This window comes from Schistocerca americana, chromosome 7 (assembly GCF_021461395.2).
Source record: "Schistocerca americana isolate TAMUIC-IGC-003095 chromosome 7, iqSchAmer2.1, whole genome shotgun sequence".
NCBI classification, from domain to species: Eukaryota; Metazoa; Arthropoda; class Insecta; order Orthoptera; family Acrididae; genus Schistocerca; species Schistocerca americana.
In genome coordinates this window covers 549695883-549713705 of record NC_060125.1, presented here as the reverse complement: position 1 = coordinate 549713705, position 17823 = coordinate 549695883, and the positions used below count along the sequence as shown (strand labels likewise).

Here is a 17823-nt window from a genome sequence, read left to right as displayed (position 1 = left end):
AGAATTACAGGACCTGTTGAATGGAATGAACAGCCTAATGAGTACAGCGTATGAATTTAGCGCAAAACGAAAAATGACGGAAGCAAATGGAAACGGCGACAAACTTAACATCAGAATTGGGGATGACGAGGCAGACGAAGAATTCTGCTATATAGGCAGCGAAATAGCCCATGACTGATGTAGCAAGGAGGACATCAAAAGCACACAGGCATTGGCATAAACGGCATTTCTGGACAAGAGAAGTCTACTAGTATCAAACATAAGCCTTAATTTAAGGAAGAAATTTCTGGGAATGTACATTTGGAGCACAGCATTATATGGTAGTGAAACATGGACTTTGGGAAAACCAGAACAGAAGAGAATCGAAACATTCGAGAGGTGCTACAGAAGAATGTAGAAAATTAGGTGGACTGATAAGGTAAGCAATGAGCAAGTTCTCTGTAGAATCGGCGAGGAAAGGAATATAAGGGAAACACTAACAAGACGAAGGGACAGCATGTTAGTACATACGGTAAGATGTCCTTTGTAGAGGATAAAAACTGTAGAGTAAGACATAGATTGGAATACATCCACCAAATAACTGGGGACATTGGTTGTAAATGCTACTCCGAGATGAAGAGGTTGGCACAGGAGAGGAATACATGGTGGGCCGCATCAAAACGGTCAGAACACTAATGACTCCAGAAAAAGGTGCAACCGACACGGTCAAGAGCCCAGGAGAGGCGCTGCAGGCTATTAGCAAAGCCACTCGCGTCTATCGCGTGTTGCCATAGCCCATTAACGCCAAATTTCGCCGCACTGTCCTAAGGAATACGCTCGTCGTACGTTCCACGTTGATTTCTGCAGTTATTTCATGCAATATTGCTTGTCTGTTAGCACTGACAACTCTACGCAAACGCTGCTGCTCTCGGTTGTTAAGTGAAGGCCGTCAGCCACTACGTTCTCCGTAATGAGAGATAATCCCTGAAATGTGGTGATCTCGGCACTCTCTTAACACTCGGGTCTCTTTCATTAAATTCCATAACAAAGATTTCCTAAATGGAACGTCTCTTGCGTCTGGCACCAACTACCATTCAATGTCGATTAATTTCCGTCATGCGGTCATAAACACGTCGGAAAACTTTTCACTTGGATCACCTGACAACAAATAACAGCTCTCATAATGTACTTATATCTTGTGTACGTGATACGACCTCCCACTGTGTAAGTGCATATAGCTACACATGACTTTTTCCACTTCCGTGTATATACAATATCGGGTTTGGTAACAACGCTAAACACGAACATCACCTACGCACTCAAGTGGCCGATCTACCTGTCACAGAGAATTGCAAATTCTAAATAGTTACGTACCCACCGACCTCGTGTACGTTTATGGAGTTCCGATACTGTGTTGTGGCTGCACCATTTTTTTTTTTTTTTTTTTTTTTTTGTCAGGCATTACATATAAATCAAAAGATTGAATTTATTTCATATATTAGAAATCTGGACTCGGCATTACGACTTTTTACATGGACTGTATACTTCATTTGTTTCAGAATGCATTTCTAAAGATATTGTTGAATAGTAAGTTAATCAGTGATCCCATAACACGCTTTGCGGGAAATTATCCCTCACAAAACCTATTACGTGATATTGTGAATAAGAGGCGGTCTGACTTCTAATAAATGTTAATAAAGAAGGAGAAATTTTCGAAAAGGAAAACTAAATACGAAAAGTTAAATCACTTCAAGAGGTCTTGTAAAGTAAATCTGAATAATAGTATTGATACGATAAAGACGGATAATTTCAAGGAAATTTTATGTATTAGTGGAAATTCTTTTATGATACGTTCCTTTTTTTTTTTTTTGAGTCATCAGTTTTCTGATGATTCGATGTGATCCGCCATCTCAGAGTAGCACTTGCAACCTACGTCCTCAGTCATTTGTTGAATGTATTCCACTCTCTGATTACCTCTGCAGCTTTTACCGCCTACGACTCCCCCTGGTACTATGGAAGTTATTCCCTGATGTCCTAACGTAAGTCCTATTATAGATCCCTTCGGCTTATCAGCGTTTTCCACATATTCCTTTCTTCGTCGATTCTGCGTAGAAATTGCTCATTCTTTGTCGGTTCCCCTGATTTTCAACAACTTTCTGTAGTGCCACATGTCACACAATTCCATTCTCTTCTTTTAAGGTTATTCTTACATCCTTGACTCGCTGCCACACAATGCTATGCTACAAACTTACATTCTCAGAAATTCGTTCCTGAGATTTAGGCGAATGTTTGTAACTAGTAGACCTCTCTTAACCGATAATACCTAGTTTCCCTGTGCCTATGTGCTTTTATGTCATCCTTGTTTCGTCCATCATGTATTCGTCTGCTTCGCGGTCCTCAAAAGACAAAGAAATATAATATTCGTCAAATTTATTTGAAAAAGATCTTTGACGTGGAGCTTATAAGGGGTGTTACACTGTCATCATATTTTTCTTCAAAGTTCATGATGGTGGACAACAACTTGTTATTTTGCGCTGCAGTTGCTTGTTCTACAATTGCATTGTGCTTGTGCATTTGGAAGAGAAACGGCGGAAAAAGGGAAAGATACTTGGCCAAAGTTTTGAGTTTTACGTCGAGATAGTAAAAGCCTTGTTATGAGATCTATAAGTGGAGGACGTCAAGTCTTATATAAATTATTTACAAATGCATGAGAGTGCATTTCAGTATTTGCTCAGCAAAGTGGTTACTCATATTACAAAACAGAACACTCACTTGAAAAATGATGTGTGGAAACGACTGGCTCACCATTACACTCGATTTCTTGATGCAGGGGCGAGATATTCTAATTTATACTACAGCACTCGGATGTCGCAGTCCGCATTAACCAAAATAATTCCAGAAACGTGTGAAGCGATTTATAAAGCGCTGAAGGAGGAATATGGTTCAAATGGCTCTGAGCACTATGGGACTTAACAGCTGTGGTCATCAGTCCCCTAGAACTTAGAACTACTTAAACCTAACTAACCTAAGGACATCACACACATCCATGCCCGAGGCAGAATTCGAAGGAGGAATATCTAAAGGTAAATACATGTTTAGTACATTATATGGGCAGTAAACATTATTGATATTTTTGAACAATTTAATTAATAGAATCAGTGTTCCAACAATAAAGTTAATGAAAAGTACGAAACAGATCAAGTACTCTTTAACTTGTGGCAGTTAACTAGAGTTCAAAAATAGACAAAGTAGAATGGAAAGCTAAGAATTTTTGTTTCGTTGTATAGTGTCACCACCTCCCCTATTCTGGGTTTGCTGGAACTCTGCCCGATGTTTCTAAATGTAAAGGTGGATGGTTGTAGCTGTGGTTATGGATATGAAATCGCCTGCAGCACATTCCACTTGCACATCAGCACACGATTAGCAGCATTCATTGTGCCTCTTGCTCACCCCCCCCCCCCCCCCCACTCCAGTCTAGGCAAGGTTATTAAAAAGAATGGAAGAAACACACCAACTAAAGTTTAAATCCATGTTTACAAACAAACTAGAGTGACGTCAAATAGTTGTAGCAATGCCAGCGCTCCAAGCGGTTGCATTTGACATTAAACAGAATATGAACGACTTTTCTAATAAAATCTACCGTGAGGCGCTAGACTTGATCATATTTCTTTGATGAAAGGCCACATTTGACTAAGTTCCCTTTTACGTTGTCAAATTTCTTTGACATAGATATTTGACATATGAACTTTGACAAAGAAATATGATAGTGCAATACCATCCTTACGTGAAGGTGATGAACAAACGGACCTCCTCCCAAAACGTTTAATGGCTGCAAATCAACTGCTCGCAACCGATATTTTATTTGCAGCCATAGGGTTGGAAACATTCTTATAAAACCAAAACCGATGGGTAAAAAGAAATTTTCAAGTCAAATAGTATTTGCCGCGAGAAAGGAAAAACATGTGAATTTATGTTACCAATATAGCGAGCATGCAGGAATCCTCCATCTTGGATGCACTCGTTATTTTCAAGTGGAGAAAATTGATGTGACATATCAAACAGATAGATTGGTTGGTTGGTTTCTGGGGAAGGAGACCAGACAGCGTGGTCATCGGTCTCATCGGATTAGGGAAGGATGGGGAAGGAAGTCGGCCGTGCCCTTTCAGAGGAACCATCCCGGCATTTGCCTGGAGTGATTTAGGGAAATCACGGAAAACCTAAATCAGGATGGCCGGACGCGGTATTGAACCGTCGTCCTCCCGAATGCGAGTCCAGTGTCGAACCAAAACAGATAGAGATATACGCGAGAGAAGCAATGATGTCTCCCATTTGAACATGGCTTTAATGACTCAATAGTAATTATCTGCATTCAAGATGCCGGCTACCAAAATGTCCGCTATTTTCGTGACAGACTTACAGGTTTAACCCCCCTCCTTTCTCTTTCTACTTGACTTTAAATTTCAGTTTATCCACCTGTTATTGTTTTAGAAGGATGTTTCCGCATCTACTGAACATCCCGGGGAATTACACCAGAATAATATTTTTAAGACGTAATACAGCCAATCAAATGCTGCCCTTTGAGAGTGAAAGTGGGAACATCGTCGGCACAGGACGGGCGGGCGTAGTCCCTGACGACTAAAATGGAAGTAGTCATGGAAATCTTGGGATTTTATCCGAATTGTACGCGCCAAGATTACCGAGAAGGTTTTGTGCAAGGACTTTGCAACGAAAGACTTTCCAGCCATATACACTGCAAGATAAAAAACTACACACCAAGAAGTAATTATCGGAATGAGACGGAAATCGGTAGATGTGATGTTCTTGTACAGACAAACAAACGATTGCAATTTTAGAAAAAAATGGATGATTTATTCAAGAGAAAGAGCTCCACAAATTTAGCAAGTTAATAACGTGTTAGTCGTCTTCTGTCCCTTATGCAAGCAGCTATTCGCCTTGACGTTGATTGACAGAGTTGTTGGGTTTCCACCTGAGGGATATCGTGCCAAATTCTGTCGAACTGAGCAGTAAAATCGTCAGTATCGCGAAATGGTTGGAGGACGGTGTGAAGAACTCTCCAGACGTTCTCAGTTGGGGTAGAGATCTGGTGAGCCTGCTCGCGAAAGTAGGATTTGGCAACGACAAAGACAAGCATTAGAAACTCTTGCCGTGTGTGGGATGGCGTAATCTTGCTGAAATGTAAATCCAGGATGGCTGAACCGCATGGAATATCGTCGACATAACATTGTGCTGTAGGTATGCCGTGGATGAAAAACAAAGGGGTCTTGCTATGAAAAGGAGTGGCCCAACAGGCCGTCTCTCCTGGTAATCGCGCCAAATGGCGACTGACAGTCGGGGTGGTGTCCCACCACTGTCTGGGGAGTCTCTAGACACATCTTCATTGGTCACCGGGTGTCAGGTAGAAGCAGTACTCATGACGGAAGACAATTCGACTCCAGTAAATGAGATTCCAGGCCGAAGACATGTCTGGAGACATCTAAGACAGCGGTAGGATACCAAACTGACCGTCACCCGCTATACGGCCTGACAACCAGTAGTAGCTGCCTAGGGTGCCATTTCATTTCTTTTCATAGAAGCACCTCTTTGGTTGCCATCCGCGGCACCCTTAGAACACAGTTGTTTGTTGACCATATTCTATTCACCCTCCCCTCCCCCCCCCCCCCACCCCGCCACACGTTAGTTGCCCTTAATGTCAAGCCACCCTCGACTTACATTTCTGGAAGACAATGGTGGTGGTGGTGGTTAGCGTTTAACGTCCCGTCGACAACGAGGTCATTAGAGACGGAGCGCAAGCTCGGGTTAGAGAAGGATTGGGAAGGAAATCGGCCGTGCCCTTTCAAAGGAACCATCCCGGCATTTGCCTGAAACGATTTAGGGAAGTCACAGAAAACCTAAATCAGGATGGCCGGAGACGGGATTGAACCGTCGTCCTCCCGAATGCGAGTCCAGTGTGCTAACCACTGCGCCACCTCGCTCGGTGGAAGACAATGCCCGCCCACTCACGGAAGGAGTTTCTATTTTCTGTATTCGTGCTTGCAAACCCTACCTTGTCCAGCAAGGTCTCCGCATATCTCCACTACTGAGAAAGTTTGGAGAATTATGTGCACGGCCCTCAAACCATCTCCGGATTTTGACGATCTAACGCATTAAATGGATAGAATTAGGCACAATATCCCTCAGGAGGCCACCCAACAAATCTTTCAATCAATGCCAAGCCAAATTACTGCTTGCATAAGGGCCAGATGTAGACTACCGCTTTGGCCGGCCAGAGTGGCCGAGCGGTTCTAAGCGCTACAGTCTGGAACTGCGCGACCCATCCCCCATTGGTGCGGGATGACACAGAATACTGCAGTCAGTCCTTTAGTTGTTCTCGGATGGCGGGCGCAGATGTGAAGGCGTTACAATGTACTAAGGGTGCAGCACGGCGATCCTCCCTTGTGGTGGTCAGACATTGTCGACCGGAACCTACGTGACGAGTATGCGTGCCCTTGTGTTGCCAAGCTGTCCAACTTGAGGCCACTGTGGAATCCAGATGCCCCTAAATCTATGTAGTCCGAGATTCGACCAGCTGGCCAATCGGAGACCCTCAATGGGGCCCCTTTCAAAGCCTGTTAAGTGCTGATAATGTGTCTCCTACTACATTTTCACGTTTCTCACACTGTTCATTCACTATCTTACCCTTTTCATTTCCGTTATATACCATAATAGGCCTGAAAACAACAATAAATTCGAAATTAAAACTGTGTGCCGGACCGAGACTCGAACTCGGGACCTTTGCCTGTCGCGGGCAAGTGCTCTACCGTCTGAGCTACCCAAGCACGACTCCCAGTCCGTCCTCACAGCTTTACTTCTGCCAGTACCCCTCGTCTCCTACCTTCCAAACTTTACGGAAGCTCTCCTGCGAATCTAACCCATGTCTCCGCAAATCCTTTCAGGAGTGCTAGTTCTGCAAGGTTCGCAGGAGAGCTTCTGTAAAGTTTGGAAGGTAGGAGACGAGATACTGGCAGAAGTAAAGCTATGAGGAGGGGCCGTGAGTCGTGCTTGGATAGCTCAGGTGGTAGAACACTTGCCGCGGAAGGCAAAGGTACAGAGCTCGAGTCTCGGTCGGGCACACAGTTTTAATCTGCCAGGAAGTTTCATATCAGCGCACTCTCTGCTGCAGAGTGGAAATCTCATTCTGAATAAACTTGAAATATAGTAATGCGCGACCACTACGGTCAGAGGTTCGAATCCTGCCTCGGGCATGGATGTGTGTGATGTCCTTAGGTTAGTTAGGTTTAAGTAGTTCTAAGTTCTAGTGCACTGATGACCTCAGAAGTCAAGCCCCATAGTGCTCAGAGCCATTTGACTACCACTTTATTGACTTGCCCAATTTGTGAAGCTCTTTCTCATAAAAAATTATCCATTTTTTGTAAAATTGCTATCATTTGTTTGTCAATACATGTACATCAATTCTACCGATTTCTGTCCCATTCGGATAATTCCTCCTTGGTGCGTCTTTCTTTTTTTTCTCTTAAGAGTTTATAAAAAGATGTTCGAGAAATCTGAGGAAAGGAGAGGGGGGGAGGAATTTTATCAGCTCATAGTTTCTCTATTCCGCCCTCCACCTTTTAAGGGGAGTAGGACGTCAAACGGGCCGACTTCGAGAAGGAGAGGCACCACAGGACATTTTAATTTGCACTGTCTATACTTTTACAAATAAATTCATAAAACTTTGTCAGGATGACCAGGAAGGATTCAGAATTCACATTCATAGCAGTGGAAGTTCAAAAACACGAAAAAATAATATTTTTTAAATGTGAAATTTCATGATTTTTTCAATTACTGTTGGCTGCATTTGTTGCTATATGTACACTTTTCTTCATAAGTAAGAGAGATTCTTCGATTAATTTTGCACAGCTTACAAACCATACTTAGAGGTGTACGAAACCCTAGAATTTATTTAATCTATGGAAAAATGAATGGGCTGTTACGTTTTTAACTTCGTGTTTAGAGAAAACTAGAATTTTATAGTTAATTATCTCAATTTTCACCACAATTTTTAACAGATTTGGGAAATTCTAGAGTTTCTTACACCTGTAAGTATGATTTGTATGCTGCGCAAAATTCATCGAAGAATCTGTCTTACTTATGAAGAAAAGTGTACCTACAGCAACAAATGCAGCCAATACAAAGTGAAAAAATGATGAAATTTCACATGTAAAATGAAGTGTTGGCTTTTGAGCCTACACCGTGTGCTAGAGGAGGCCGAAATGCACGCTTTTAGCTCACGCCGACTGGCGTGAGGTCTGGAACAGTTAAGGGAATTTTTAGTAGCAAATAAAGTACGTAGTTGATGTAATACTTAACTTTAATCCACAATTGGTGTACATCGCTCTTGACGGTACATGTTATAATCTCAATATAAACTGTTAATGGCGCCTTGCTAGGTCGTAGCAAATGACGTAGCTGAAGGCTATGCTAACTATCGTCTCGGCAAATGAGAGCGTATTTGTCAGTGTAGCATCGCTAGCAAAGTCGGCTGTACAACTGGGGCGAGTGCTAGGAAGTCTCTCTAGACCTGCCGTGTCGTGGCACTCGGTCTGCAATCACTGACAGTGGCGACACGTGGGTCCGACGTATACTAATGGACCGCGGCCGATTTAAAGGCTACCACCTAGCAAGTGTGGTGTCTGGCGGTGACACCACATAAAAAAAATTTTGTTATGTTTTTGAACTTCCTCTGCTATGAGTGTGAATGCTGAATCCTACCTGGTCATGCTGACAAAGTTTTATGAATTTGTTTGTAAAAGTATAGACAATGTAAATTAAAATGTCCTGTGGTGCCTCTCCTGCTCCAGGTCGGTCCGTTTCACGTCCTACCCCCCTTAACACATCCAGACAGATACAGCCACCGGCAAGGCCCTATTGACCCATATGGTCAATCTGTGCCTCTCATGAGTTCCGACAGCCTCAGTGACGGCCCGCGCTTGTGTGGCAGGTGCTGATGTGCGACAACCTGTCGCTGCCGTTCCGGGACGAGAGCTTCGACGCGGTGCTGTCGGTGGCCGTGGTGCACCACTTCGCCACCACGGAGCGCCGCGTGGGGGCGCTGCGAGAGCTGGCGCGCGTGCTGCGCATCGGCGGCCGCCTCATCATCTCCGTCTGGGCCATGGAGCAGCGCCACCGCAAGGTCTGTCTGCCCATCCCCCCTGTCTGTCTATCTATCTGCCGCTGACCTATGTCTTTCCTCACTCTACCAGCACACGTCATCACACTGAGCGCTACGTATCTTCTGTACGAGAAAGCCGGCCGGAGTGGACGTGCGGTTCTGGGCGCTACAGTCTGGAACCGAGCGACCGCTACGGTCGCAGGTTCGAATCCTGCCTCGGGCATGGATGTGTGTGAAGTCCTTAGGTTAGTTAGGTTCAGTTAGTTCTAAGTTCTAGGCGACTGATGACCTCAGAAGTTACGACGCATAGTGCTCAGAGCCATTTGAACCATTTTTGTTCGAGAAATGTCCGCGGACGAAATACTGCACTACTGGCCATTAAAATTGCTACACCAAGAAGAAATGCAGATGATAAACGGGTATTAGTTGGACAAATATATTATACTAGAACAGACATGTGATTACATTTTCACGCAATTTGGGTGCATAGATCCTGAGAAATCAGTACCCAGAACAAACACCTCTGGCCTTAATAAGGGCCTTGATACGCCTGGGCATTGAGGCAAACAGAGCTTGGATTGCGTGTACAGGTACAGCTGCCCATGCAGCTTCAACACGATACCACAGTTCATCAAGAGTAGTGACTGGCGTATTGTGACGAGCCAGTTGCTCAGCCACCATTGACCAGACGTTTTCAATTGGTGAGAGATCTAGCGAATGTGCTGGCCAGGACAGCAGTCGAATATTTTCGGTATCCAGAAAGGCCCGTACAGGACCTGCAACATGCGGTCGTACATGATCCTGCTGAAATGTAGGGTTTCGCAGGGATCGAATGAAGGGTAGAGCCACGGGTCGTAACATATCTGAAATGTAACTTCCACTGTTCAAAGTGCCGTCAATGCGAACATTTCCATATCACAGTATCTTCTTCCTGTCGGTTAAAATTCGCGTCTGTAACACGTCATCTTCGTAGTGTGGCAATTTTAATGGCCAGTAGTGTATGACGTGTGACTTTGCCACATCTTTTATTTATCCATTCGCAAAAGCTGCTGCAGGCAAACGCAACAGCAAGGCGCCTACATGATACTCCGAAGACATGTGTGACGGCGACAAGAAATCAGAGTGCTTGTCACTGCAAGGGCGCAACACAGCTTGTGGTCTATGACTATGTAGATCCCATATAATTGGAGCCTTAAGACATACTTGTACGCTATATGATCAAAAGTATCCGGGCACCTCTATGTAATCCGCATTACATAGAGGTGTCCGGATACTTTTGATCATATACTCGCCAGCATAAAAAGAGGTGCGAAATATTGTGTTGAAAGTAGCTGAGCAGTAACAGCAGGAGGGCTCAGTCACTTCTCACGTGTACTGGTCGTAGAATGTCACCAGAATGACAAAGCCATCAGGGACGCTTCTACAGCTGCCCAAGTCAACTGTTGACGATTGTGTAAAAGTTAAAGGGTAATAATGGTAAAAATTTTATTATATTCTACTTCCACCATTTTGATTTAGCCTGGCGTGAGCAATTACATAAGCCACTCCACAGTACTCGTGGCCGGCTCCCGCGCTATTATGCTGAGCTAGGTACGCGACCATGGTATTGCTGAGAGAGAGAGAGACACCAACTTTCTGACACAAACCTGCCAGTAGGAGGACCGGCTGCCGCCACGTGAGGTACGCAAGAGGGTCGGAGAGGCAGCGGGTCGCTCTCTGGCCTGCCTGCTTCCTTACCCTCTGGACGTGTCCCCCAGTCTTCCTACTGAAGGCGAAATGCACTTTCCGGACCATATGCGGTTCACTCCGCGTGCGTATCCAGTTACCGCGAATACTGTTCCCGTTAGTGGTAGCCCTTGGCAATAAAATCCACTTTTCTCTGAATCCTAGCATTTCTCATTTTATGTCGAGGAAAAACTTCCCGGATGCCCTTCTGAGCTCCTGATACCATCCTGACCACGTAAAACTGACAAGTGGAAACGCAAAGACCAGCCAGAGTTCGTGAACTGACAGGCAGGTATAGCCGAGCATAGCAGAGGGTGGTTATACAAAAATCGCATGAAATCACTAAGGAACCACTCGTCAGTTCCAAAGTGCTGCCAGCAGTGACTGTGCGTAGGCAGTAAAGAAGGCGGGGGTACAACGGTAGAGCAGCTCCTAGTAAGGAAACGAGTGCTTTGGGGTGATTGATCACGCTACGTCCTGTGGCAGTCCGATGGATTTGGAGAATACGTCGAGAACTTCACCAGACACCGTGTGTATTGCTAAAAGTGAAGTACAGAGGTGGAAAAATTTTGGAAATTTGTTGTAAGTTCCCATGGGAACAAACTGCTGAGGTTATCGGTCCCTAGGCTAACACACTACTTGAACTAACTTACGCGAAGGACCAACACACACACATCCATGCCCGAGGGAGGACTCGAACCTCCGACGGGGGGAGCCGTCCGAACTGTGGCAAGGCGCCTCAGATGCGAGGCTACAGAGGAGGTAGGGGTGCTTTTCGTGTTAGGATGACATCCATTATGTGCTCAATAAAACACCAAATGCAGAAGGATATGAACACGTTTTACAGTATTGTCTACTGCCTACAGTAGAGGAACTGTTTGCAAAAGATGACTGTTTGTACCAGCCTCACAGTCTACACAGTGTACTCTGTCACAAAATAGCGTCTGTGAGGCAGCGGTTTTCAGTACCATTACTGAAATGGAGAGTCCTGCTCAGAGTGCTACCCGGCCCCAAGACCGTCTACTTCGCCCCGACCCCAGCGTCCAAGACTGCTAACTTCTCTGATTTCTGCTCTTAAGGAAGAATGAGCTCCGTTCCTCCACAGACATCCAGATTCCTCGTTCAAAGTGTCCTCAGCAGAGTCCAAGCCGTCATAAAGGCGAAGAGTGGACACATCCCATTTGTTGTTGTTGTGGTCTTCAGTCCTGAGACTGGTTTGATGTAGCTCTCCATGCTACTCTATCCTGTGCAAGCTTCTTCATCTCCCAGTACCTACTGCAACCTACATCCTTCTGAATCTGCTTAGTGTATTCATCTCTTGGTCTCCCTCTACGATTTTTACCCTCCACACTGCCCTCCAATGCTAAATTTGTGATCCCTTGATGCCTCAAAACATGTCCTACCAACCGATCCCTTCTTCTAGTCAAGTTGTGCCACAAACTTCTCTTCTCCCCAATCCTATTCAATACCTCCTCATTAGTTACGTGATCTACCCACCTTATCTTCAGCATTCTTCTGTAGCACCACATTTCGAAAGCTTCTATTCTCTTCTTGTCCAAACTAGTTACCGTCCATGTTTCACTTCCATACATGGCTACACTCCATACAAATACTTTCAGAAACGACTTCCTGACACTTAAATCTATACTCGATGTTAACAAATTTCTCTTCTTCAGAAACGCTTTCCTTGCCATTGCCAGTCTACTTTTTATATCCTCTCTACTTCGACCATCATCGGTTATTTTACTCCCTAAATAGCAAAACTCCTTTACTACTTTAAGTGTCTCATTTCCTAATCTAATTCCCTCAGCATCACCCGACTTAATTTGGCTACATTCCATTATCCTCGTTTTGCTTTTGTTGATGTTCATCTTATGTCCTCCTTTCAAGACACTGTCCATTCCGTTCAACTGTTCTTCCAAGTCCTTTGCTGTCTCTGACAGAATTACAATGTCATCGGCGAACCTCAAAGTTTTTACTTCTTCTCCATATCAATGTCAATTAATAGATGTTCAGATATTTATCATCAAATAGCGTCAGGTGAAATGTGCTTTCCCTGCGCCGTTTGCTACCGACCAGCGCTGGTTGTGGAGATTTACCGAAAGGTATTACCAGGAATACTATCCCTGAAGTCTTAGGACATGGAGATACCTGGCTCTGTGCCAGATCTACACGTCCTCGTCCGATCCCTTCACAGTTCAACATGCACTGACTCCAGTTGTTAGAGACTAAGTCCATGTCACCTAGCTTAGGGCTGAGACAATGTGAAAGGTGTAGTAACATGTGCATATCTTTTCAGTGGCTTTCGCATATGGAAGGAATGGTCATACAAGCAAATGAATGTGATATAATAATAGTAAAAAATAAATGATAAGGAATTTTTGTGTCATAAACATGTACACTGTCTAATCATAAGGTGTAAGTTTTCACGGACGGCATGTTCATCAGTTAAAACTTCTGGGCTGAGAGGCCGTGGTCGATCAGTAAAACTTCTTCTTCCTGACGTTTCGTCGCTAACTGTGGGCAACATCATCTGAGGTGAGACAACGACTCGCTGCCAGGCCGTGCAGGTCCTGTTTATATAGAGCGCTTAGAGGGCACCACCATACGTCACGTGGGGCCAACTCTAAATCTACTTCCGACTAACGTCATTATTCTCGATTGAAGGCAATCGATTGCCCCATCGTTGGTGCAAAGTCAACCGCCATATCTTGTCTAACTTCCTCTTCTCTATTAAAATTACTGTGGTGTTTCTGAATCTCTGTAGCTTCCCTATGCACACGTGCATAATAACGCGATGTCGTGGCTAGCACGCTCGTCTCGCTAAATTTTATTTCATGACCACCGTCTTTAAAAACATGTCCCCCTACATCTACAGGGCTATTACAAATGATTGAAGCGATTTCATAAATTCACTGTAGCTCCATTCATTGACATATGGTCACGACACACTACAGATACGTAGAAAAACTCATAAAGTTTTGTTCGGCTGAAGCCGCACTTCAGGTTCCTGCCGCCAGAACGCTCGAGAGCGCAGTGAGACAAAATGGCGACAGGAGCCGAGAAAGCGTATGTCGTGCTTGAAATGCACTCACATCAGTCAGTCATAACAGTGCAACGACACTTCAGGACGAAGTTCAACAAAGATCCACAAACTGCTAACTCCATTCGGCGATGGTATGCGCAGTTTAAAGCTTCTGGATGCCTCTGTAAGGGGAAATCAACGGGTCGACCTGCAGTGAGCGAAGAAACGGTTGAACGCGTGCGGGCAAGTTTCACGCGTAGCCCGCGGAAGTCGACGAATAAAGCAAGCAGGGAGCTAAACGTACCACAGCCGACGATTTGGAAAATCTTACGGAAAAGGCTAAAGCAGAAGCATTACCGTTTACAATTGCTACAAGCCCTGACACCCGATAACAAAGTCAAACGCTTTGAATTTTCGGCGCGGTTGCAACAGCTCATGGAAGAGGATGCGTTCAGTGCGAAACTTGTTTTCAGTGATGAAGCAACATTTTTTCTTAATGGTGAAGTGAACAGACACAATGTGCGAATCTAGGCGGTAGAGAATCCTCACGCATTCATGCAGCAAATTCGCAATTCACCAAAAGTTAACGTGTTTTGTGCAATCTCACGGATTAAAGTTTAAGGCCCCTTTTTCTACTGCGAAAAAAACGTTACAGGACACGTGTATCTGGACATGCTGGAAAATTGGCTCATGCAACAACTGGAGACCGACAGCGCCGACTTCATCTTTCAACAGGATGGTGCTCCACCGCACTTCCATCATGATGTTCGGCATTTCTTAAACAGGAGATTGGAAAACCGATGGATCGGTCGTGGTGGAGATCATGATCAGCAATTCATGTCATGGCCTCCACGCTCTCCCTACTTAACCCCATGCGATTTCCATCTGTGGGGTTATGTGAAAGATTAAGTGTTTAAACCTCCTCTACCAAGAAACGTGCCAGAACTGCGAGCTCGCATCAACGATGCTTTCGAACTCATTGATGGGGACATGCTGCGCCTAGTGTGGGAGGAACTTGATTATCGGCTTGATGTCTGCCGAATCACTAAAGGGGCACATATCGAACATTTGTGAATGCTTAAAAAAACTTTTTGAGTTTTTGTATGTGTGTGCAAAGTATTGCGAAAATATCTCAAATAATAAAGTTATTGTAGAGCTGTGAAATCGCTTCAATCATTTGTAATAACCCTGTAATTTATCGGTATGTCCTAGTCAACACGCGCTACGGGAGATCAATACGGACAGGACTTTTATTGTACTTACTGCTGATAAGGGTAATGCTACCGCCGTGATGAAGCGTGAGGACTACCATAGGAAGATCAGTGACCTCTTGGATTCTAACACTCACAAAAAAGCTTCTAAATGATCCTACAACGAAAGTGTTAGGAGCTATGAACCGATTAATAAAAATGTCTCCCATTCATGCAGAGGATAAAAAACGAAAGCTTACCCTCCTAGATTATATGGGCTACCGAGGATACATAAGCCTAATGTCCCATTGAGACCGATTGTGAGCGCTATTGGATGGCCTACTCAAGAGTTGGCTAGACATCTCGCCTCGTTGCTACAACCGGCGGGGTCAGGAATTTTCACCTTCCTCGAGATGACTGGGTGTTTGTGTTGTCCTCATCATTTCATCATCATTCATGAAAGTGGCGAGATTGGACTGAGCAAATGTTGGGAATTTGTACGGGCGCTGATAACCGCGCAGTTGAGCGCCCCACAAACCAAACATCATCATCATCGTTGCTAGAACTGCATATTGGTAAAACTGATTATCACATTAAAAATTCTGTGCACTTTATTGGAAAACTGAAGGAGATTACTGTTAGTGCAAGTGACCTGATTTGACGATCAGCAGTATGAAACAGAAGTCAGATCATTCGCTGAATTCGCATTTCTTGACATCAGCAGCAACGGATACAGATGTGCTTTCCAAATGTGGCATATGAATATGCCGGGCTCGAGTCCTGGTCTATGACAAATTTTCGTATGCCTCAAATGCAGCGTACGTCAGCAAATGCGAAGTCCGTGAATAATTTGTAATTACTTTAGCAACTGGTGTGCTTTTTAATTAAATACTCCGAATTTTATGGCCACTCGGAAATATTCAGCATCAGGAACAGAAGCTTAGCACGGAAGAACATGAATGAGGTTAATAACGTTTCCCTAACACAAGTGAAGTAAAATTCACACATATATTGATCCACTGCAGCTAAACGACTGATTCATGCATCTGTACAGCTGAAAAATCTTTATTATATGACCTTACGTGGCGGCGGTGCTGAACAGTATTGTGTAACTGTGGTTCTTCTAATTCTCATACAATTCTGCTTTGCGGCTTCAAACATTTTAGACTATTCCACAATTTGCTGCATTGCAGTATGCAAATATAATTGCCATCCGAGACTTATCTCTACATATAAAAGGCAATGTCCTGATTCACTGACTGACTGATTCATCATCGCTCAGCTCAAAGCGCTGAGGATAGAAAGTTGAAGTTTGCTGAGGCTGTTGATCATATATTTTAGACATTGTTTAAAACGGGATTGTATGAAATTCCACTCCTAAGGGGGTGAAATAAGGGACGAAAGGCTTTTTGAAAGTATGTCGCTATTATGCGAATTTTTAAGCTAGAACTGCGAAAACTGGTATCTGTTTTCTTAGTCAGAAAATAAAAAATACGCGTTTCACCTTTTTAGGAAATTTAACCGCTAAGAGGGTAAAATAGTGGGTGAAAGTTTTTCTTCAAAATTAACAATTATTAAAGAACTAATAAACTATTTTACCGCTGCATCTATGACAACTGGTGTTTGACTTCTCGGTTAGAAATAAAAAAAATACGTCTTTCAGTGTTTCTGGAAATACAACCTCTAAGGGAGTGTAATAGGGGATGAAAATTTTAAGAAAACATTTCGTTACATCAAAAAAATTTCAAAACTAGATTTATGAAAATTGGTGTTTCACTTCTCGGTTAGATACGTAGAAATATTTGTTAGGGCATGAAAGTTGCTATTGAAATATCTCCACAAGAACGCAGAAGGCATGATTAACAAAACTTTCGACTCCAGCTACCAGAATCGCATTTGGTCAAAAGTACACTTGGAAAAGACCATTCTTATATGGCCTTAATTAGGGTGACAAGCTTAGAAGGCGTTGCAGTTTGTGAACAACATACAAATTAGCTTAAATAGAAACAAACAATCTCTGCAGGCCAGTCCATGCGAAAGAAGCAGCGCTGGCGCTAAGCTATGTTAAGCAACTAGCAGATAATATAGCATCGATTGCCACTACGGGTTGTGGATACTTAATTGCCTGACCACAGATAAACTGACTACCTTGGCGCGGAAACTCCACACCGCACAGTGGGCCAGAATCTTGAAAACGTGGCCAAAAAGGAAAAAAAAAGTTTAAAGATGGGGATTTTGGACTATCAGGTTGGCAGCAGCAGTAACTGGGATAACTGAATGCCGGCTGTGCGGACGACCAGATGTGCATTTGTTCGGTAATATCTCAGGTCAAATGCGGCAGTTCATTGTTAGCGTGCGCGCAGCTGGCCAGGCTACAAAAACAGTCGTGTTGTTGAAGGAAGTTATTTATGTTTTGTGCAAGTGAAACCAATACTTTCAATATGGAATGTATTCCAGGAGGTATGTACTAGTGAAAAAACACTTATATCACTATTAAATCATCAATTATGCACGTTTACATTTCAATTAACGTACTACAGGGAAATGAATGACAAAATCGTAAAATGCGCTTAAAAAATAGAGATAAGTTACGAATTCCACGACATTCCGCTTTCTTTTGCGCTGTGTACGCAAGTATATATTATTACCTTTGTAAATTAAGCTTCAAATCCTGCGACTAGTTGCGACTCTGGCTTTGAGCCACGTTTTAAGCGACACTTGCAAAATGTCATTGT

At 43.8% G+C, this 17823-nt stretch overlaps 1 protein-coding gene across 1 annotated transcript in view; it reads left to right on the top strand.

Annotated features, from left to right (window-relative positions):
• Positions 1-17823, top strand: part of LOC124623084 (serine/arginine repetitive matrix protein 2) — a 495093-nt gene that overhangs the window by 289250 nt on the left and 188020 nt on the right. Inside the window, exon 3 of the mRNA XM_047148875.1 lies at positions 8978-9169. Within this exon, the coding sequence (XP_047004831.1) occupies positions 8978-9169 (192 nt within the window). The remainder of the gene's footprint in view (positions 1-8977; positions 9170-17823) is intronic.